Genomic DNA, 23,432 nt, shown 5'->3' on the forward strand with positions numbered 1-23,432 from the left:
AATTTTTAAAAATCCAAAGCACATTAAATGGGATCTATTAAAAATAACCAAATTGCTAGAATTCTCAAAATTTAGGGACTCAAATATAAGCCCGGTTTTCTATCCAGTTCAAGCTACTTATCAATAGCAGCTCCAAAGTCAAGTATGAACTTTTGATGAATTTCAGGCATGACAGAAAACCAGAACGAATTCCATTAGTTAGTGAATTTTAGAAGTGGTTTGACTCACTTAATCTTACTTCATTTTCCCCTGAGGGAGCTGGTGGTTCATTATTATTTGATTCTAGTTCTATGAAAATATGCTTCTTTGGCTAATTGGTTCCCATCTGTTCTGTTGACCATGTAGTGCTGGAAACCAGTTTGTTGGTTTGCTTGTTTGTCCATTTATATAGCCATCTATTTATCTATCTGTCCATCTGTATATCCATTTGTCCATCCATCCATCCAACAAATATTCACTAATCAGCTGTGACTGTCCAGCAATGGTGATAGATATGGAGGTGGAATGGATATCCAAAGGCAGAGAGGACACTTTGATGGCTCTGCTGAGAGAAGGAGCATTGTGTGTTTGAGATACAGTGTGACTATATGCATGGCAGTGATGGGGTCCGCCAAAGTTGAGGTAGGAGCTTTTTGGTGCCATGTTTTCAAGAAATGGAAAGCATCGAAGAATTTCAAGTATGAGCATAATGAGATTAGACTTGCATTTTTAAGTTCAGTCTGGATCTTCTTAGTGGATCCAGAATGGATTTGCTGGGACTAAGTGAAGGAGAAGAGAGACCAGTTGGGATGCGGTGCAGCAGCCTAGGCAAGAGATGTCAGAGGCTGAACCAGGAGGCAAACATACAGAGGGAAGTGGATAGATTTGAGTCATATGGGATTTAGCATAAATGTCTTCAAGATTCATATTAGAGCATGTATCAGAATTTCATTTTTAAGGCTGAATAATATTCTATTTTATGTATATACCACATTTGATTTATTCATTACCTGTAGATAGCCATTTGGGTTGTTTCTAGCTTTTGGCTATTGTGAATAATGATGCTGTGAACGTTTATGTTTATCTGTCATCTTCAGTTGATAGTAGGAGCTATGTTTCATTCAGCTCATTTCCATCTAGCACTTAGCAATGCCTGGCACATTGTAGACCCTCAACATTGACATGTGAACAAAAGACTTAAAATTGATTTATTTTATTCTTAATTAACAAATACTTATAAAGTACCAGATACTTCAAGTGCTTTGAAAAAAATTAACTCACTTAATTTTAGTAAAAGCACTGAGTCATAGGTCTGCCCTTAAGCACGGTTTAGAGTTTAGTTAGTGTTAGAGCTGAGATTCAAACCCAGACAATCAGGTCTAGGTCTTGACTGGTAGCTACCCTGCTATGCTGCCTCCCGCATCCAGCTGACTGGGCTTGCATATGTATCCAGGTGAGTGGAAACTATAAGAATTTCTAGAAGAATCTAGAAGAGGGATGCTTCTCATAAAGGCTCTTTTATATCAACGTAATGAAGGCTGCATTTGGGTGCAAAGGAGTTTGGCTAGCATGAAGGTGTGGAGATGTAGCAAAAAAACACAAAAATAAAAACAAACAAAACATCCAGACAACCAGCCAACCACACAAACAAATCTAAACCTACTATTCATGTGTTTGAAACTATAGCAGAGATAAGCAAATGATCCATGCTGCAGTAGGACGGTTGGATGGTGGTCAGAAATGAAGCTGGTAGGGGTGTCTCTATTCTCTAGTGGCACTTTTTCACTCATCTTTCAGGTAATGTGTTGGCATTGTGGTTGCAAAGGCAATAAAGAAGTGCATTAGAAGAAAAATTGTGGAAGCAAGGCTAGAAGCTACGGAGGGGTGGTGGTTAAAGGATGGTCCAGGTGTTAGATGCTCCTCTCCTGCTGCACAGTGCAGCCCTGTGCCCAGTTTGCTCCCCTCTCTGTCAGCACCTGAAGTCCCTTATCAGAGTGGAGGGTCTGTCCCTGTTCTTTGAGAGGATGCTTCTTATAAATCCAAGATGATTTCTCTCTGTTCCAGGGTCCAGTTTCACCCTCCACTCATAGTGCTCCTTTCTGCTCATTCACTCCCAAGGTGGGGCGGGCTTGGGGGTGGTCAGGTCCAGGCAGAGTTGCATATGTCGGCAGGTGCACAGCAGAACTGTGATCATTATGGCCTTCTGTTGATCATCACCCCTTTGTGTCTGATCCACTGTCATTGCCACTTATGCTACTCACCTTTAACCATTACCTGTCTATAGCAAATCTGCCACCTTTTCCCAGAGAACATTCCATTTCAGTTGCTTTGCTTATGCTGGTCTCTAGCACTGCACTTAGTCACAGTTGCATCTGTGTAAGTTTGACTGATGGTTGGTGATATTTCTAGGTTCCTCGAGACAAGAGGCTGCTATCTGTAAGCAAAGCAAGTGACAGCCAAGAAGAGCAGGATAAAAGGTATGGTGTTATGTAAAGGAATATGCCTGGCTTCCAAATAACTCTTCCTATGTTTTTGAAAACAACAGTGTTAAACTATAATTTTTATTCTTGAGAGGAGATGGGATCAAGAAGTTTAGCTTCTTCTGTCTGTCTTTTAGAGTCTGGACCAAAACTGGATCTCTCCATAGGGAGAGCAAATTGCATATTTGGTTGTGCATCCAGAGGCTCTTGATACACCCTCTTTCAAGAAGGCTGAAAATCCTTGGTTAGAGGTGAAATGCTGGCAAGCTAGCCTATTTAGGGGTGAACTTTTCTGATCAGTCCCATGGCTGGATAATTGTAATCAAGCCCTTAAGGGAGTGAGCCATGGAGAGATTGCTTTTGATGAGGGGCAGAGGAAGGAGGCTGGACTGTTTCTTACCCCAGGAGGCAGCTGGAGAGAGCCCTGAGTAACAGCAGACACCATGAGGGTGCAGGGGCAAGAAAGATGTTAGGAGATCTTTATGTGACACCCCTTTCCTGCAATCCTGAATCAAGAACCAATTGAAAAACAAGACACAGACAGATTGAAATTAAAAAGGAAAAAAAAATCAGTTTTGTTTCTGATTAAGCCAACAGAGAACGAGATTTTTGAATCTACAGTTTGTAACATGTCCATCCTGATTTAGATATGTCTACTCACCCAATCTCAGGCAGGCCTCCAGGCCTCCCCGAGGGGACAGGCCACTGTGGTATGGCAGCAGTGACTAGAGTCCTCTCTCTTTGGCCAGGATGATCCAGACCTAAAGAGGGAACCAGAAGGGACTGAACCACCTTACTTAGCTACTTCTCCCAAACCCATCAATCAAATCTGTCTCTTTCCTGCATAGGAATGGAGAGAAGCCACAGTGTTTTCCTATTGGTGATTCTTTCATATGGAAATAAGAAGCCAGGAGAAATGAAATTCCCTGCTAGCACATACATCAGACTCTTAACCTGCCCTTGAGAGGAACTGCTTAATGACATTATGATCTTGTCATATGACTAGCAGCGGAGCCACCCCACCAGCCAGCAGCCCTGGGCTGTGCATCATCTCCAGAGTATACCCTCAGCGAAGATTAAGCCTGTCTGCATCTGATTTGCAGTTTCAAAGGGATCTTCCGATGCTGCACACTGTCTTGGGGCCCTGGGGCCCTAGTTGGTAGCAGTGATGACAGGGAGAAAGAACCTGGCACTCTTCAGGTCCTGTGACTTCACCTCCATTTTAGCCAGCATTTATTAAGCTAAGCATGTGCTGTCTGCTAAATCGTATACTAGTAATCATAGAAGGGTCAGGGGAAAACATGTTTAAGATATGTGCTCTGTCTGCATCATAATGGACAAGAGAGACCATTTTTTTGTTAACACATCTTTTAGAACAACATGAAAGAGTGACAGCCCCTCATCACATTTCAATGGTTATTTTTGTGATTTCAGTGGAACACCTTCAAAAACATTGGCAGTGAGATGTAGACAAAACCACCTTGTATAGATTAATTTTGACTTAGTAGACTTCTGGTTGAATGTAATTTGGAAGGATATCATTTGATCTGCAGTATATTCATGAGTTAAGGTGCTATGTGCTAGCATGCTATCATCTGTCTGTTTATAGAAGTTGGTACTTGGAAAAATAACTGAAAATCTCAATAGCATGATCGAGATTTTTTTAAAAGTATATTTAATGCACCATTCTTAGTGTTGCATTTTTTCTCATGTTATAATATTCAGTTCAATTTTAAATTCTATTGCAGGTGAGTCAGTAGCTCTCAGTAATTCTTACTTTGTTCTGATCATCCATTTTTTGGATGTCTTTCTGAAGTTCTCTAACTTCTAAAACTACTGCAGGCGGGTACATATTATAGAGTGATGTTGCATCCAATATTCCCTCATCATATGATAACGATGAGTGGACTAGGTTTATACAACTCTGTAGTTCACTTATGTTTGTTTCTAAGAGTGCCCCAAATATTTTTACTTGTGTTTCTTGTTTAGAATTCATGTGTTTTGCATGAATTAAAGAATTAATATATTTGGCCTGAAATGGACTCTTAACTGTAGAGGAGTTGGTTAACTTTGAGTATTTTGGCAAAGGCAGTAAGTCTGTGCTTGTGCCAAGTCCAGAGGAGTGGAAACTGGACACTTGCTTTGGTAGCTAATCAATGTAGACCAGCCCCTCTTACATCCAACCTACAGGACATTATCCACAAGTATTAATAGTTAATCGTCCACAAAAGAGTCTGTAGTAAAATTAGTTTGGGAAATTCTGGGTTATAATTAAACAGGTGAAGGAATGCCTGGGGGCCTTTACTGTGTTCATGATGTTTGTGGCTCACATAGGCTAGTTTTGTTATGGCAATTTTTAAAAAAATACTGATTTTATCACGGACTCCTTTCTTTGAGGAACATCTATTAACATTCCATGCAATGCTCTAAACAATGGAGTTTAGGAAATGCTGACATAAATGGGTGGTCTGGGTTTGGCATCATCTAGCTAACTGGACTCAGATTAAACATAACTTCTTAATTTTCGCTGTGTCTTATATACAGAGTCACTGTATTGCTATGACCATGAAAGCAGGTTATTGCTTAAAGCAGAATATTTGTAGACTTGCAGTTTTATTCTTTAAAGGATTACTTTCTAGAATGATTTCTACAGATTTGTGACAGACTCCAAGAAGTTTAGGTATTTTTCTGTTGGCTTTATTCATGTGAAACCATTCTTTCCTCAAGCTTCATTCACTTTGAGGTTTTGTCTGAGAAATCAAAGCTAAAAATACATAGTCCTGCTTGAGAGTTAGGCATGCTCAGAGGAGCTAGGAGAGCTTTATTCTGGGAAGAACCAATTTTATTCAAATATTTCTCTTTCTATGAGAGATGCCAGTTAGCCCCAGAAAGATCACGCTAGTTTAAGAGGGAAAAAAAAAACAAAATAAAACCCAAAACAACAGATATTGGGGACAGGGCTCCATGCAAAATGTGTATTTCTTTTTGTCCATATCATTCAGAATAATCCATATAGAAGTGAGAGGTGACCCCAAATTTAACTCACCACAGGGGTTTTGCTAGTAAAATCATGGTGCTATTAACCATACTCTTCCATTGACATTAGTCAATGGAAGCAAAGTCCTCTTTGCTTCTGCTCTCTCCCAGAATTCTATAGTAGAAATAGAAGGTATTTTATCCCAGCCTGGCAAGAATTAATTTTCCAAACGCTCTCCTTTCTCTTTGTACCAGCCAGGAGGTCTGAGATCTGAGAGAACTTGTTTTACATAAGCCCAGTTACACCACTCTCTCAAGCCCCGAAAGTAATTCAGTGCTAAGGATATCAGTGAGCTCATGTTGTTTCTCAATTTAGTGAAAACATTTTAATGATAAATTCTCATTGCCTTTTTCTTCTTGCAAGGAGTTTAGCCCACAGAACAGTGTAAAATATTCTTCCCACTGCCCCCCTTCAAATTATTGTCTCGCCCCCATCTTTTTCAAAAAGCTCTTTTATAACTTTTTCCTTTGAAAGTTTTCAAACACATCCAGGAGTAAAGAGGACAGTATAATGAACCCCCAAATACCTGTCCAATTCTCCAGGTTCAGCAATGGTAACTTTTTGTTACACCTGCTTAATCTCTACCTTTTCTCTCTTTCCCTTTTTTTTTTTTTTATTGCAGTGATCTTTAAAATAAGTTCCTGACATCATGTCATTTCATCTCTTAACTACTTCTCATTTGTATCTCTAAATAAAAAGGATGTTTTATTACATAATCCCAAAATCATTATCACACCTAACTAAATGAACAATACTTCCTTAGTATCACCTAACTCCTAGTCCCTATTTCAATTGCCTCAAAAATCCTTTTGTCTCATAAATGCCTCTTTGGTTTTTCAGATCAGGATCCACACAAGATCTACTCATTTGATTGTTATGTCTTTCAAATCTTTTGATCTAGAACAAGCTTCCCACCCTCCTTTCTTTTTTTCATGCCTCTAACTTACTGAAGAAACCAGGTCGGTAAGATGTGCTATATTCTGTTTGTATGATTGTTTCCTTTTGATGTTGTTTAAGTCATTCTTCCAGCCTTCTGTATTTCCTGAGAGCTGGGAGTTAGATAGGAAGCCTTGCTAAATTTCGGGTCACCTTTTTTTTTCCTAATTGTACTTTATAGGCGGGCTGATTGCATGGTACTGGGAAACACATGTCCTACTAGTGATGCCGAGATCTGCTGCATTCCCTTGTAAATTTCACCATCAACTTTTCCCCTAATGGCATTAACATCCCCTGATATTGCTTGCATCAGTTATTTTATTAGGATTTGAAAAATGGTGATTTTTCTAATTCTGTTATATTGTGTGGGGTGGCGGGTTTCAACATGCAGAAACTGTCTTGGCACCAGTGAAGCCCAGAGTAATTTGACTGGAGGAGAAAACCGAGTGCAGGTCCTAAAGACTGTTCCAGTGAACCTTTCCCTAAATCAAGACCACCTGGAGAATTCGAAACGGGAACAGTACAGCACAAACATCTCTGAGAGCCCAGCCATCATCCCCGTATCAGGAATCACAGTGGTGAAAGCTGAAGATTTTACACCCGTTTTCATGGCCCCACCCATGCACTATCCCCGGGGAGACGGTGAGGAGCAACGTGTGGTTATCTTTGAACAGACTCAGTATGGCGTGCCCTCCATGGCCAGCCACAGCACCTACCTCAAGGATGACCAGCGCAGCACCCCGGACAGCACTTACAGTGAGAGCTTCAAGGATGGAACCACAGAGGTAAGTCCCTGGCCCTGTCATCTGCAGCCAGGACCTAAACCCAGAAACCCCAGCTAATTTTGTTTCTGTTTGCTTTTTAAGGGGGATAAATTAATTAATCTGTGAGCTTGGGGTTTAAAAAAAAAATGTGTCTGTATCTTTATAAAAAGGTTTTAATAAATCTTTGGTCTATGTGTATGGATGAATATTTCTATTTTTCTTGACTCCTGGGTGCCTGGATGACTTAGTTAAACATCCGACTTGTGATTTCAGCTCAGGTCATGATCTCAGGGTTGTTAGTTCGAACCCTGTGTCGGGCTCCACACTGGACCTGGAACCTGCAAAAGATTCTCACCTCCCTCTGCCCCTACTCCCCACCCTGCTTGCATGCTCTCTCTCTCAAAAAATAAAATAAAATAAAATAAAATAAAATAAAATAAAATAATAAAAATTTTTCTTGATCCTTAAATGACATTTCTTTTAGTTTTAGTCTTTAAATATTTATGAGGAATGAAGAGATGTTTGTGTGGAAACTTCCTACTTTGTGAAGTTTTCACTTTGACCTCTTCTAGTTTATTACCTTTCAAGTGGTAGCTAAAGATGTTGACTGTGCATTTTTGAAACAATGTAACTCTTTAAGACCTAGTCTGAATACTCAAGAAAGAATTTGTATTTTCAATAATCAACTGTTATATGTATGTACATTTTATGCTTTAGGGATAGAGGTCATGTATTCTTTTCATGTGCCTGTAGAACTTACATAAACAAGGTTCTGGAATTGCTTGTTTTATTTTTTAAGGGAGGAGAGGGACATAGGGAGAGAGAGAATCTCAAGCAGATTCCACACTCGCTCAATCACACGACCTCGAGATCATGACCTCAGCTGAAACCAAGACACTTAACCAACTGAGCCACCCAGGCTCCTCTTGCTCGTTTGTGTTAAGTTCACAAGCTTCAAGTGAAGTTTGAATATTTCGGAAATTGTATACAACATCAGAATCAATAGAAATTTCCCTCACCCTAAAAGTTTTCTTGAGCCCCCTACCTTTGAAACCTCCTCTGTCTTGCTCTGGGCAAGCACCAATCTGCCTTCTGTCTATAGTTTCACTTTTTCGAGATTCTGTTTTGTTGCTTGTATTAAAAGATTGTTTTGTTGACTTGCTAAATAGTATTTCATGGTAAGCATATATCACAATTTGTTGATCTGTTCACCAGTTAATGGACAGATTTGGCTCCTGGGGCCTTTTGAATAATGCTGCTGTCAACGTTCACATGGATGCTTTCATGTGGACATGTGCTTTCGTTTCCTGGGTAAATACCTAGGATTGGAATTGTAGGGTCATATGGTAAATGTGTGTGTAACTTTATAAGATACTGTTGTACGGTGTTTCAAGTGGCCGTGCCATTTTCCTCCCACCAGCAGTGTATGAGGGTTTCAGTTTTCCTCATCCTTGCCCAAACTTGGGGCTGTTAGTCTCTTTAACAGGAGCTATTTTAGTGGATATGTGATGGTGTCTCGTGGTTTGAATTTGCTTTTCTCCGATGTGTAGTGATGTTGAACATCATTTCATGTGTCATAATTGGCCATTCTTGTAACTTCTTTTGTGAAATGTCTGTTGAAATATTTTGCCCAATTTTTAAATTGGGTTATCTGTCTCCCTTAGTTAAGTTGTTAAGAGTTCCTTAAATAATATGAAGTCAGTTACATATTTTATAGCCTTTTTGTTTTTTCAACTATGTCTTTCAAAGAGCATCTGTATTTAATCTTAATGAAGTACAGTTAGTCAAGTTTTTCTTTTATAGTTGATGCTTTTGATGTGCTGTTTAAGAAGTCTTGGTCCAACCCAATGTCACAAAGATTTTCTCTTGCTTTTTTTCCCTAGGCTTTTAATTGTTTTACCTCTTACATATAGGTTTATGATCTGTCTTGAGCTAACTTTTGTAATGGCACAAGGGAAGGTTTGAGGTCCATTTTTTTTTTTTTTTTTGGTCATATCTATATCCAGTTGTTCCAGCGCCACTTGTTAGAAAGACAGTCTTGTCTCCATTTAGTTGTCTTGGGATCTTTGTAAGAACTGGTGTAATCGTGGATTAGTTCTCCAATTTTTGACCCAGAATATTTAATGCATTTATTTTTTTAATTGGTTCAGGTCAGCTTCTTTGACATTAGGAGCAGTGCTTCTATGTTTGAGATGATGGTCATTGGCTTCCCATTTTTCAGTCCACCCAGGACCATAAAAGACAATAGCAAAAGGCAAAACTCGTGGTTTCTAATTTCCTAAAGAAGAGTTAGTGTGGTGGCAGCGTGCTGAATACTTACACCCTGCTGCCCACTTAGTTGCCATTGGGTAAGAATGCAGCTCCCTGAGGTTGAGATTGTATCCCAAATAACAATATTTAAGAATAGTAAACATTTTGGGGACCTCTTACTATAGGCTGGGCATGATTCCGAGTGAAATATACTCATTTCATCCTCGCAGAAACCCTACGAGGTATGTACTATTTCTGTCATCTCTATTTTCCAAATGAGGAAACTGAGGCACAGAGAGCCTGCCGTTGCCCATGGTCACACTGCAGTAAGTGGTAGAGATGGGACTCATCACAAGCTCTCCAGCCTGGGACCAGTATCCTTCCCCGTTACCTCTACTCTCTCAAAGAAGACTGTGCAGGGTCTTCTAATCCTCAGTAATTCCATTCCTAAACACAGTGAGTGACTCACCCAAACTTTTTTTTTTTAAACTGAGTGTCCTTTATCAGTGTCATTAGATGTTTCTTATCTTTCAGATGGGGAGAAGAAGAGCAAAGGGACTGGCTGTCTGCAGTTTTGGGGGAGAGTTAGGTAGACAGCTGCTCTGGCAGCTCCCTCTCTCCTGGTGCCAGCCATTCCTGAGCTCCTGCTCTAGTCTCTGAGACCGGGGAAAAGCAGAGTGAGGCAAGACGAATTCCCTGCCCTTAAGAGGCTACCTTATTTCTTGGGTACTGGTAGCTTTATAATCAAAACTTTCATGTCCTTGTAATAAATATATTGTCTTAAACTTAGCTTCCTGGGCCATATTGCTTGAAATAGTTCATAGTCGGAGTGCTTCTGTAGGAAAAGCAAGTTACTCCACATGGGAATGTGAGACGCATGCTTTTTCACTAAAAGTTTGCCACTGATGTTTTTCTCACCAGGTGTGGAAATAGTCCATTAGTCACAGAAGAGCCATGGATGTGGCCCATTGTCAACAGAACCATCATGCTGTTCGGGGGATGTGTTATCAATTGTGTTTGTGTTGTAGATAAGGAGGCTTGTGAAAGGAAACTATTGTATTTTGGGTTTTATTTGGAAGTAGATGAGAAAGTAACTTACCAGAAACTCAATGTGAAGACTGTTCTCACTAAATTTGGTTTACCTGCCCTCCTAGCCTTGGAAATCAGTGTTTACATTGCATATTGTATTTAAATCTGACATAAATTAAATGGAATGATCTTTAGTCATGGCATTGCTAACTGGTTATAAGATTAGGTGAGCTCAGAGTAACTTCGCCAAGTATATTTCACTAGGAAAATTTTGTCTAAAATCTAGTACTTCTTTTAGGCAAGCTATTAAAATGACTAGTATTCTTGTTGAATTAGCAAATTTCATTTTTTTTTTTAATTTATTTGAGAGAGAGCATGAATGCAGGAAGGGGCAGAGAGAGGGGAGAGGGAGAGGGAGAGAAGCAGACTCCCTGCTGAGGGTAGAGACACAGGGCCCCGTCCCACAACCTGAGACCATGACCTGAGCCAAAATCAGGAGTTGGACACCCAAATGACTGAGCCACCCAGGCGTCCCAGCAAATTTCATTTCTTATCAGAGACTGATTCTTCTGTATGTATGTATAGGTGGGTATCAGAAAAGGGAGCAGTTTGGCTCAGCTCAGGCTGGGATTTTCTTAAGACAGTGGTAGCATTAAAAAGTTCTTTAATGGATTGATTTTAGCTAATTTGATTTACATTTTATTGTCCATCTCCTTTGTAATAACATTTGGTAAATATTTACTTCTACTTGTGTTAGGAGGACAGAAGGAAGGATGCTTTGACTTTTGTCCTGTGGAAACTTACTGTCTGTATTTGTAAAGAGAAATAATGATAGTTCCCATTTATTTTGTAGTGTGTGCCAGCCACCGTGGCTTACATATTTTATTTCTAATCCTTACTACAATTCCAAAAGGTGTTATTGTTTCCATTTTACTGATGAAAAGCCAGAGGTTCAGAGAGGTTAAGAAACTTGCCAAAGGTCATACAGCTAATAAGCAAAAGAGTGTAACTGATAAATACAAATCAGGGAGGTATTAACACCTAGGATGTTTTTAGAAACATGTAAAACTTAAGACATGGAAGGAAGAGTTTTTATAGAAAAATTATATAGTTGTAATAAGAATCAAAATGGAAGGAAGAATTTTCTTATTCTGTACTATAATTTTGTGTCAGTTAACATTAGTCTACCTAGTTGTATGAATAAAGGAGCACCAAAATCTCAGTGATTTAATACACTAAAAGTTTATTTCTTTTTAATAATAATCCTGGTACATGTCTGTAGACCTCTTTTCTTATTAATGACTCAGGAATCCAGATTCCCTCCATTTTGCGACATTACCGTTTCTATATGTGGCTTCTGGGTCACCCCCACTGGGGAAGTGAGATCCTAAGACTTCAGACTGACTTGTAAATACTTTGACCCGGAAGTGACCTGTATCACTCTTGCTCGTATTTCATTGGCTAGAAGTAGTCAGATGGTCTTAACTAACTGCAAGAGGGCTGAGAAGTTTAGTCCTGTTGTGTACTCAGGAATGAGAAGAACTGTATATGGGCAAACACCAGATATTTCTACCATGTATTTCATAATTCAACCTCTGGTATATTATTTGTCAAATTAACATAGTTTGCAGAGAATCCTGAAATGAAAGCAAGGAATGCATATTTGTCATACTCAGTAGACATAGGATTGATTTTATATTCATCTGTAGACTGATACTGGAAGTTATCCTGAATTTTAAGCCCTTTCCAGCATGATTTTTAACTGGGAGTTCATTTCCTCCCACATATTTAAATAATAAAATCTTAATAAGAAAGATATGGCGTATTACACACACGCGCACACACACACACAATGGAATAATAAGCAATCATAAAAAAGGATGCAATCTTGTCATTTGCAACAACATGGATGGACCTATGGGGTATTATACTAAATGAAATAAATCAGTCAGAGAAAGACAAATACCATATGATTTCGCTCATGTGGAATCTAAAAAACAAAGCAAATGAATAAACAAAAAGCAGCATCAGACCTATAAATACAGAGAACAAACTATTGGTTGCCAGAAGGAAGAAAGGTTGGGGATAAGCAAAATGGTTGAAGGGGAGTGGGAGATAGAGGCTTCCAGTTATGGAATGAATAAGTCATGGGGATAAAAGGCAGAGCATAAGGAATATAGTCAATGTTACTGTAAAAGTGTTGTATGGTGACAGATGATTGCTACACTTGTGGTGAGCAGGGCATAACACGTAGAGAAGTTGACTCACTATGTTATACACCTAAAATTAATGTAACATTGTGTGTCAACTATACTCAGATAAAAAAAACTAAAGAATAAAATCTTAAAAGTGTTGAATCAAGTACTAAATTGGAACATAGCTTCACTTGGGATTAATGCACTTGATTTTACTATGTTTATTTTAAACATGATATAGTGCATATGGTACCATCAGATGTCTATCATTTTATTATGGTACCATCAGACATCTAGTATTTTATTACATCAGTTTGTTTTTGCATCAAGCAAAATTTTGGAAAATCCTTAGCATATAGATTTTATGCTTTAGGAAGATTGAGATTTCTCTATGTGTAGTGAAATTTGATGAGATTGGATGACCCGTTATTCAGTCATAGTAGTCATTTTCCCACCGCGTGAATAAAATGGCTGTGGAAACCCCACATCTATTAAAGCTGGTACTTTGCAGCACCATTTGATACTTTGATCTTTCCTCTTAAAAATGCTCTTGGTTTCATGTCCACAGTTTCAGTTATATATATCCTAAAGACTTCCAAATTTTTTTCTCCAGCCCAGTTCTCTCCTCTTTGCTCCAAACCTTTATATCCAACTGCATATGACCCTCCGCCTATCCCAAATCTGATTTACAATCTCTCCTTGTGTTCTCCACCTTAGTGGGTAGCATCACCATCCTGGTTTCTTAAAAAACCAGCATATTTTCTTGACATTTTGCTCTCCCCTCATCATCCATTATCAATTCTATCAATATTACTTTCTAAATATCTCTCAGATCCATCCATTTGTCTCCATTCTGCTTTCACCATGTTGGCCCGATCTATCATTATCTCTGGCCTAAAATGCTGCCTGCTTTTGTACACTGTACCCGGGATAATGTTTTTGACATGCTTATCTGATTTTGTCACCCCCCCCCCACTTAAATCCTATTGCTTTTAGGATTAAGATCTAAATCTTTAACAGGTATACAGTACATTGCATATTCTGCTTCTCCTTTGCCTTTCCCACCTCGTCTTGTACCTCTTTCCCCCTTGTCCTCCCTGCTGTGGGCTCCATTCAGTTCCGTGAATCTGATATACTTCCTCTTGCCTCAGGACCTTTGTGCATGCTGCTCCATGTTCTAGAACTGTGCTGTATAAAGCCATAGCTGCTAGCCACATGTGGCAATTAGAATGAAATAAAATCAAGAGTTTAGTTTCTCAGTCCCACTAATTACCATTTTAAGTGCTCATTGTGACTGGTGGCTACCATATTGGACAATGAAGATACAGAACATGTCCATCTTTACACAAAACTCTATTGGACAACACTGTTCTAGAATATTGTTCGTCACCTCCCATACCCTTTGTCCTTTGTGACTTTCTCAGGGAAGCCCTCCCCATCCTCCCTTCAGAGTCAGTTTTCTTTGTAACTAAGTCTCCCAGCCAAAGACTACCATGAACACTTCTGTAATCAGGATTACATTTATTTAGCCTGCTTCAGCAGGGGACCCTTAGGGACAACTCAGTAAGACAGAGTTCGGAGGAGCTCTTCATAGTGTTTGGGCTTATACTGGGTAGGTGTTAAAGAGGGATTCTGTGACAGCCAGCTTTGGAGTGGATATGTGAAGACATTGAGGCAGCCTGGAAACTGGGTAACCATTGTTCAGGAGATGAGATGAGCAAAGCAGGACTGAGGATGTCTTTGTCAAGAAAGCAGCAGTCCCTCAGAAGGAAAAACACGTTATTCACTTTTGTGGCTGTGTTACTGTCTTCTGGGCTTCTGTTGGAAACATTCCTGTTGGCCTTGTCTGTGTGCCACTTGAAGTAGTACACCAAGACTGATTGTCAGTGGGACTGATTTGTACATTCTCAGTTGTGCTGTGCTCTCCTCTCCTAGGACTCTGTTGCTCTTCTCCAGAGTGCTTGCACACGGTTTGTAATTTTTTTAATGAATGACTTTTTAAGTAATGTGTTTCCTCTCTTAGACCAGAAGCTTCATGAGAGCAGAGGCCTCTCTTCTCTTTTGGTTCACTTTGGTACCCATAGCACCTAGCATGCTGCTGATACAAAGTAGATGTTCAGTCTTTATTAGAAGAGTGGATGAATGAATAAATGAATAAGACCTAAAAAAATTGGTGGCTGATCAAAGATGTGGAATCAGAAAATATCTGATTTTCTGACAGTTGAAGAATCATTTGTCTTTTTACAATAGATTCTTAGCAGATGTCTCTTTCCTCACACCCAAGAAAAACACTAGAATTCTAATATTCAAAATTTAAATAGAACATTGAACTATTGCCTGATATCTCAAGTCCTTTTAGGGTAGTTTTTAAAATATATGTTATCATACCTTCTTTACTATCATTTTTCTCAGTCCAAATGAAGAAATGTATGGATGCATTATATCAGCTTACAGTAAGGTAAAGTCATGTTGGCTTTTGGCATCCTACAAATTATATTAAAAGGTTTCCAAATAGTTGGTAACTGGAACTGGAATGACCCAAACATTTTGATTATAATTCTTAGTACTAAATCATGTAGGCCATTATGACCCACCAATGTGATCAGGTCTCATAAAGGCTTGTGATGTTTTCCAGGTGGAATAACTTTTTTTTTTTAATTACACAGGCAATATAAAAGAGTTAAGGATGAAATTTTAAGCTCGAAAAAAGCAATATCCACATTGGTAACATGTCTACTATTTTTATTTTTTCATAGTTCTTGTCCACGTGCACTCCTGTTATTAGAGTAAGATTCTTTATTTTAGTCAGCATACAGTTGACAGTCTCTTTGAACCTAAACAGTTGTGGCGTATCACACCCTCTCACATCACCTGGGGGATTAGAACCATTGAATTTATAAGTCCACTATGTTGTAGTAGGCTAGCCTATCCTCAGGCTTCAGAGTTCTATGGCATGGACAATAAATTCACTGAGGGCCACGTTTACTAATACTGGTTCACCATGTGTTGCTCTGGTTATTGCATATTCCTTCAAAGAAGACCTTGGAAGTGCATCTCCTCGATCTCTTCCTTAAATGCCCTCTTCGTCATGCTATGCTACTCCAAAGTGTACTAATTCTTAACACCTTCTCATAGATCAGCCCTTTCCACCAGAACTTTCTGCAGTGATGGAAATGTTCCTTTTTTCTCTCCAATATAGTAGCCACTAGCCACATGTGGCAACTTGGTACTTAAACCGTAGCCGTTGCTTAAGGAACTAAATGTTTAACCTAGATTTTTAGGTCCTCTCTTCATAATCAAATCAGGCCTATGTCCTTGGTCCCATGTACGTACCACATTTGTTTTTGTTTTTGTTTTTGTTTTTTAAAGATTTTATTTATTTGACAGAGACACAGTGAGAGAGGGAACACGAGCGGGGGGAGTGGGAGAGGGAGAAGCAGGCTTCCCGCGGAGCAGGGAGCCCGATACGGGGCTCGATCCCAGGACCCTGAGATCATGACCTGAGCTGAAGGCAGACGCTTAATGACTGAGCCACCCAGGCGCCCCTACGTATCACATTTGTACCTATCATTTTGTCTTGACTCGTTGGTCCTCTTTCTGCTGGATGACTTTTTCTCAATTCCTTCACTTAATTCAGCTTCTCTGTAGCTTCCAAGGGTTAGAGCAATCTCCACAATTTCTGTGAAATGTTCCTGTAATCTTGCTGACCTTCCTTCTCTGGCAACGGCCATTTTGTGCTTCTCCAGCTAGGACACCTGAATGAATGAATGAATGAATGATTCAAAATAGACTTTCACATCTAATCATTTGCTGTATTTTACTCCCATTTGTTGTTGTTGTTGTTGCTTATGTGACTGTACTCATCTCCTCAACTAGTTTTTATATCTTTGAGGCCAGGACAGTGTTTTATATATTTTCTGTATTTCTCTTGGCACCAATCAGTTGGTGGAGCCCCAGAAAATTCCCATTGAATGCTTTGTTGATTGATTGATTGATTGCAAAAGAAACACAAATCTGTATCTTAGATTCTTTGTCACGATTATTGAACTGGTCAACAAGTATTTATGAAATGTTCCTGGGATACACTTTGACGGTCAAACCATTTTCTTGGATCCAGGAATTTATGAAACTGCATAAAAAGAAGATCATATCTATGTACATATAAACTGTGAATTCTAGAGATGGTGATTAGGGATTGTGAAGAAAGTTTGAAAGATAGCAGTGAGTAATCCTTTCCTGAGAAAGAAACCTTTGAACTGCTAGTCAAAGAATAGAAGTTTATGTCTAAGAAATGAGAGGCAGGAAAATTGTTTCTTTGAAAGAGATACTACAAAAAGGTCACGTGGGAGGACCAGGTGTGTGTGGTCAGTCAAGTGCTTTCTCATTCTGTTATATTCACTTTAGGATCAAGAGTTGGGGATTTTGTGCATCTGCTTTCGAAAGAGTTTTAAAATGTAGCAAAGTGCATCCTGCTTGCACTAAATCACAAATGGAGATCTCTGGATCCAAGCTTCGTCACGTGTAATACTAGGACTTAGAGTTTCCCTCCAAAACTTACTCTTACAATATTGTGATAATGACGATCTTAGAGAACGGCACTGAATATGGTCAAGTGATTACTATATAATAGAATTTAATACACACATATAGAGCCCACTATGTACCAGGTACTGTACTTAGTACTTCATATCTATTAACGCATTTATGCCTCTAACCTCTAATCACTGTAAATGAACGTTTTACAGATGGAGAAAATATGGCCCTTGCCTCAGTTTATACAGGTAACCGGTAACAGAGTCAGAACTTGATGCTAGATAGTCTTGCTCCAGAAACTATGCCCCTAACCACTCTAAATGCTGCCCTATGCTATGTATGCTATGTAGTTTCTCTGTAATCAGTGTTCCATTAATTCAGAATTTGTGACTTTTGGAATGAGCATTGGAGATAATAGGAAATAGAAGAGAGATGTTTTATATGTTTGAAGAAACAGGTTCCAGTACCTGCAGACACTTTCGGAACACCTGCGGACATGTGAATATGGACATGTGAATAATATGCAAAGCACAAATGCCTTTTCTGTTGAGTGTAATTCTCAGTGTGCAGCTGATATGCAAGTTCTGTGTACAAATGGTAACTATTTTCATTGTAGTTGAAAACAAAATACTAAAAAACGTATTATCTTCCTTTCTGAAGTGAAGATAAAACAGTTTGGGCACATTTGTTGCCTTTTTTCTCTCTCTTTTTTTTTAATGATGACTTACCTATTCGTTTTAATTTTGATGACTTTTAAATTTTGCAGAAATTCCGGAGTGCTTCAGTTGGGGCTGAGGAGTACATGTATGACCAGACATCAAGGTAAGCTACCAGGAGATGCCCCTAGAAACTAATGAACTGATAACACTTTAAATGTACCCTCAAGTTATACTTTTGAACCTTTAAAAGAAAATTCTTTTCTCTATACGGTGACTTCTAAATTACTGTTTCCAATCTTGCCCTGTATTCTGAGGCCTTGCCCTTTTTCTGTCCTTCTGTTGGTTAGATATCCCTTCTTAGGTGGTTCTCTGAAACTTAGACACATGGACCTCCAACGGCAGCATGTGAAAAAATGGAACTCTTTGCTGTTCTTTTTCTTTTCTTTCCTTCCTTCTCCACTTCTTTCATGTCTGTTCTGCTTTTATTTCCTGTTGTGGCTAATGATGTAACCATCCTCCAGCTACCAACTCTGGAGGTATAAAGATTGGCCTGACTTCTTGCTACGTTTTCATCGCACTTCCCAAGTGCTGAATGTTCTGTTTTACCTGTCCTGTCCCTTGCAACTTACTCTTGTTCATGTTCTGAACTCTTGTGCTATAACTGATCTTCCTGCCAACACTTTATTTTCCCTTCTGTTCTACTGTACACATATTTAGCTACCAGCTAAATACACTCTGGTGCCTTTCATGTACAAGCAATGTGAGAGGTATGGGAATAAGATAGAACCTCTCCTTACAAGAGGCCCCATTGACTTTTGGAGGGGACAAATATAGTGATGGATAGTTGTAATACAATTTGCTCAGTGATGAGTCAGTCCTGCTACAGAGAGGTACATAAACAGAAAGCTGAAAGGACCTACAGGTCTCTGTGTGTGTGTGTTGGGGGTTGTGGGGTGGGGGGGAACAAAGCTTGTAGGAAGAGGCATTTGAGCTACATGCTGAAGGACTGTGAGCAGGAGTTTTCCAGGGAAAGAAGGAAGATTAAGAACATTCCAGGTAGAGGGGGCAGACGTTCAAAGACCTTGGTCATGATCATGCCCATAGACAGGAGAGAATGGCAAGAAATGAATTGATCTCTCCCATTTCACAAAACTTATCAGTTATGTCATCATTTCAGAAAGGATTAAACACAAATTACTCATGAAGGTAGTCAGGGCCCTCTACGTGCTGGTCCCTTTTTACTTTAAACCTTGTGTTACACCGTATTTCTTGCTCCTTTGCTGTTACATGTGTGGCCCTCTTCTGTTCTGTTTCCTTCTGAAGTCCTCCTGATCCTTCAGGATCTTGCTCCAAGCTCAGGCTCCCCAGTCATCCTCCCCCAGATCATCTGAGTCAGAATTTCAGTGTGTGGTGTTTGTGAGGGATAGGGGTGAGGAGTTCCAAATCACCTTCTAAAATATGGAAATACATACATAACTTGCATGCTGTAAACCCAAATCACCATGTAATCGGCTATCAGGCTGGTGAAAAGAGCTTTGACTTACCAGTCACTTGACCTGCCTTCTCGTTCTGCTGCTGTCATTGTCTACTGGAGTGAGCAAGTTTCTCAGCCTTCCTCACCTGTGAAATGAGGAAGGTGGTTTTATTTCCTGTGTTATGGATAGGCTTGGGGAGCATGAATTCCCCTAAATTATATCCAAAACCATTTCTGTTCATATGTGCTTTTTTCTGGGGAGAGGGGTCACAGCTTTTCATGTTGTTTTTTTTTACGCAGCCTGTGCCCTAGACAAGTTGCAAGCTGCTGATCTAGGTGATTCCTAATATCCTGTCCAGGTCTCAAGTTTTATGATTCAGTGACTGTATTGAAATTGCTTTTTCCAGGCAAAATGACAGTGAAATTGGTTCTGTCTTGAATGATTTATTTCCCACCCTGTTCTAAGATACATATTCTGGAATTTGCTTAGTTTATCAGCTTACGTGTAAGGTTTTTATCATGAAAAGAAGAATATTATTGTGCCCTTCCAGTTTCCTTCTCCTTATGAAAGTTACAAGAAATTGAACATTGCAGAAATATTTAACATAGAAAATAAGAGTCTCCCATAATCTTCTAAGTAGACCATCTTAAGAGGTGAACTTTGAGGCATTTTTACACCCAGTCTTTCAAAGACTATGAAATTAAAGAGCTAAGAAAATAGGCCCAGTGAAGAGCTGCTGATGATTAAAAAAGTGCACAAAGCATTGGGTATTGGATTATCACCATGAGCCATCCTGCGGTGTAGCAGAAATAAATATTTCTGAATGAACATATTAAACAAAAAAGATTGTGGTTCATACCTGTGGTTTATTTTAAATAATTGATACATTCTTCAGTGTTGGGAAAATCAGTGTTTTTATTTTGTAAATTAAGTAATATTTAAAAAATATTAGGGAAATTGTAGAGCAGGGATTTACAAAGTTTATCTGCAATGGGTTAGATAGTGAATATTTTAGATTTGGCACACTATACGTCATAACTACTAAACCCTCCTGTTGTAGTGTGAAAGTAACAGTAGACAAAACCTAAATGAATGAGCATAGCTGTGTTTCAATAAAACTTTATTTACAATAATAAGCAGGGAGCTGGATTTGGCCAATGGATCAAACTTTGTTTGTAGATTCCTGATTTGGAGCAGTAGTGACCCTTTCATGAGTTCTTTTGCAGTCTTAAAAACAGAAAACAAAAAAACAACAATCTCTGTTATAGGAACTAGATTTCTCAATAATGAATGTCTGAGTTTTAGATTTTCACATTCTGCAATGTTTTAAAGTGGGTTATAGCTATTTGCAACATCTTGGTGAAACAAAAAGAGGGTTAAGTATAGGTATGAATTGAACAAAAGCTTTCACACATTTGGCTTGCTGCTAGCATGAAAGGGGCAAATTCTATCAATTCTTAAGCCCCAGGCATTACTGATTGCCATCCAAGACCTAACAGGTTCTCCTAGCACAGCCTTGCATAATTGGACAGGCACCTCATGGACTTTCTCCCCTTCTAAACCATCTGATTTATGAGCCACTATTAGAAATGTTGTATACATTGTATTAGCAGTGACCTTTGGTCCGGTCGCATCTCTTTTGCCATATGCTGTGTTTTGTCTCTGAAGTAGAGTAAATATTGGTTAATATTCATACAAAACTCTCTAAATGTGAAATTGATTAGGAAGGCAGAAATGTCCAAGCGAGTCAATCTGACCTCTGTTTATTTTCTGTTCACAGTGGCACATTTCAGTACACCCTGGAAGCCACCAAATCTCTGCGTCAGAAGCAGGGGGAGGGCCCCATGACCTACCTCAACAAGGGACAGTTCTATGCCATAACGCTCAGCGAGACTGGGGACAACAAATGCTTCCGACACCCAATCAGCAAAGTCCGGGTATGAGCCTCATTTTTCAAATAAAGTGCAGAGGGATCACATGAAGGGAATTGCTGCCTCGCAGTCTTGTGGAAGGGCATGGAAAAAATTCCAAAATAAATAATTCTAGAACAAATGTCAGAGAGTTGGAGCAGGAGAACTTACTGGCTTACAGTTTATCATTTTTTAATCAGTAACCAATAAATGCCAGGGAGGGGACATGGTTAGGACATGCTTTCTGACTGTATCCAAGGAATTTTCCCAGCTTCCTTCATTGCCTTTGTGCTACCTAGTTGTTGTTCTTGTTTTCAATCAATTGATCTTAATTTTTCAAGCAAGTAGCTGTAAGTCAGAGCTTATTTTTGGGCAGGGAAGGAGCTGCTGCTGTCTTCCGAATGGGAGAATGTGATTTATTCTGTGTCCCTGGGTCCTTTGCAACTTGGTTAAAAAAGCCTTCTGCAGCCCAGTGCTTGCTTACTCAGGAGTCAAGTGAGGCATGATATGATCCCTACCAGGACTGACTTGGTGGAATTTTCACCTTCATGAGTGTTAGTTCTGTTTGTGGGAAATGGAACTGTGCTGGAAGCCTACCAGCTTCTGGCATTCTTGCTGCTGCCAAGAAGGGAGGAAACTGGTAATCCTTCTCTACTGAAATGGAAAATCATAGCAGAGCTCTCTGAAAAGAGGTTGAAGGGCTTTCCTGCCCTATTGTACAATGGTTTATTTTACATGCTGTGTGCATGGTGCCCACCCCACCTTATTTTGTCCGTAACTACCTCCTCCTAAGCTCTTCAGCACATTGAGAAGAATGCATGCTGTGCCTAGAGCATAGTGAGTTTACCCCCATCCCTGACTTCCCTGCAAAGGTAACAGAGGAGGTAGAAGAGGAAGCAGAGTATTTGGTCACCTGCTGGCCAGCTTGTCTGTTACTAGCTTTAGGTAAAACAATTTCAGTGGTGATCTCTGAGACAGCTGGGTATTCTGGCTTTGTTTCAGTGAGAAAGATAAGGAAGGATTGCTGCTCATTTCTCAGTCCAGCAATTCTTCCTTCCTCCAAGCCTGTCCCCGTCCCAGATCAGAGCTGTAGGAGGCAGGACAGTTTAGAGTGAGAGGAAGATGTGGAGCTCATGTCCCACCCAAGGCTGAGCCCATTGCAGGTAGAAAGGTGCCTGGTTTGTTGTGTGCCTGCCAGGGGGAATTGGTGTGTTCCTACCCTGTGGTCAAGGCTGTGGTGGAAGGATGCTTTCCTCCTCCTCTTCTACCTCCTCCTCCTCCTCCTCATCTTAATGGTGGAGGGATATAATAATAATAATAACCATAATAGTAATAACAGCAATAATGGCAGAGAGATGCCATAATAATAACAACAAGAGCCACAAAATAACAACTAATATTTATTGGTATATCTTCCATGCGCCAGGCACTATGTTAAGTGCCATATATTTAGCAATTCATTTGAAACTAACACAACCCTATGAAATAGGCACTATTTTTATAATATTACAGATGAGGAAACTTGGCCTTTTAGAGGCTAGTAACTGGTCAAGGTTACACAGCTAAAATGTGAAGGAACCAGGATATATCCCAAGCAGTCAGATTCCTGGATTTATTCTCTTAATCACCAAGGTACACTGTGTTGAGTCACATGGAGGGCTAAAAGCCAGAGGCATTTTAGCCTGGGATCCACCTCTGGATATATATGCTGGACTTCACACCTCTACACCCTCACATGTAGGTGCCTGGTAAGAAGACTCTGGATAAACCTACTTTTTAAAAAAAGTCTTGTAAATTACAAGGAAGCATATAACTCATAGACACCCTCTTAACAGCACCATTTCAGCACCGTGAAAAGATGGTGGATGGTTTGCATCCTAAGGTCATGACAGTAGTTTTGAGTACAGAGACTTTTCCAAGAATTCTGCTTCATTGAAATCATGTAAATAATTTATTATGGAAGTTTTCTTTCCATCTGTTTCATTTTGGCTAAAACAAGCCATCCTTTCTTAAGGACTTAAATCTAACACCCTGGAGAGTTAGAATGGTGCCTCTCAGAGGGGATCTTTCTTACTCCTCAGCTCTGGGAGAGCAAGCAATCTGGAGGAAAGAGGGATACACTTGGAACTTACCTGCATTAATTTTGGAGCACAGTGTTTCATTCTGAGTTGAAGCACGTATGCTT

General features: G+C 39.6%; 1 protein-coding gene across 3 annotated transcripts in view; it reads left to right on the forward strand.

Annotated features, from left to right (window-relative positions):
* The window catches only part of GRHL2 (grainyhead like transcription factor 2), a 155,065-nt gene that overhangs the window by 47,737 nt on the left and 83,896 nt on the right, over positions 1 to 23,432 (forward strand). For 2 of the 3 annotated variants that reach the window (XM_025871495.2, XM_073893053.1), the window contains exons 3-6: positions 2,389 to 2,456; positions 6,824 to 7,217; positions 17,970 to 18,025; positions 21,118 to 21,274. In XM_025871495.2, coding sequence (XP_025727280.1) covers positions 2,389 to 2,456; positions 6,824 to 7,217; positions 17,970 to 18,025; positions 21,118 to 21,274 — 675 coding nt within the window. The remainder of the gene's footprint in view (positions 1 to 2,388; positions 2,457 to 6,823; positions 7,218 to 17,969; positions 18,026 to 21,117; positions 21,275 to 23,432) is intronic. The other variant, XM_073893054.1, reaches the window with a different exon arrangement.

The sequence above is a fragment of the Callorhinus ursinus genome, unplaced genomic scaffold (genome assembly GCF_003265705.2).
Source record: "Callorhinus ursinus isolate GAN/ISIS: 27379988/994484 unplaced genomic scaffold, GSC_fseal_2.0 scaffold5, whole genome shotgun sequence".
Classification (NCBI taxonomy): Eukaryota; Metazoa; Chordata; class Mammalia; order Carnivora; family Otariidae; genus Callorhinus; species Callorhinus ursinus.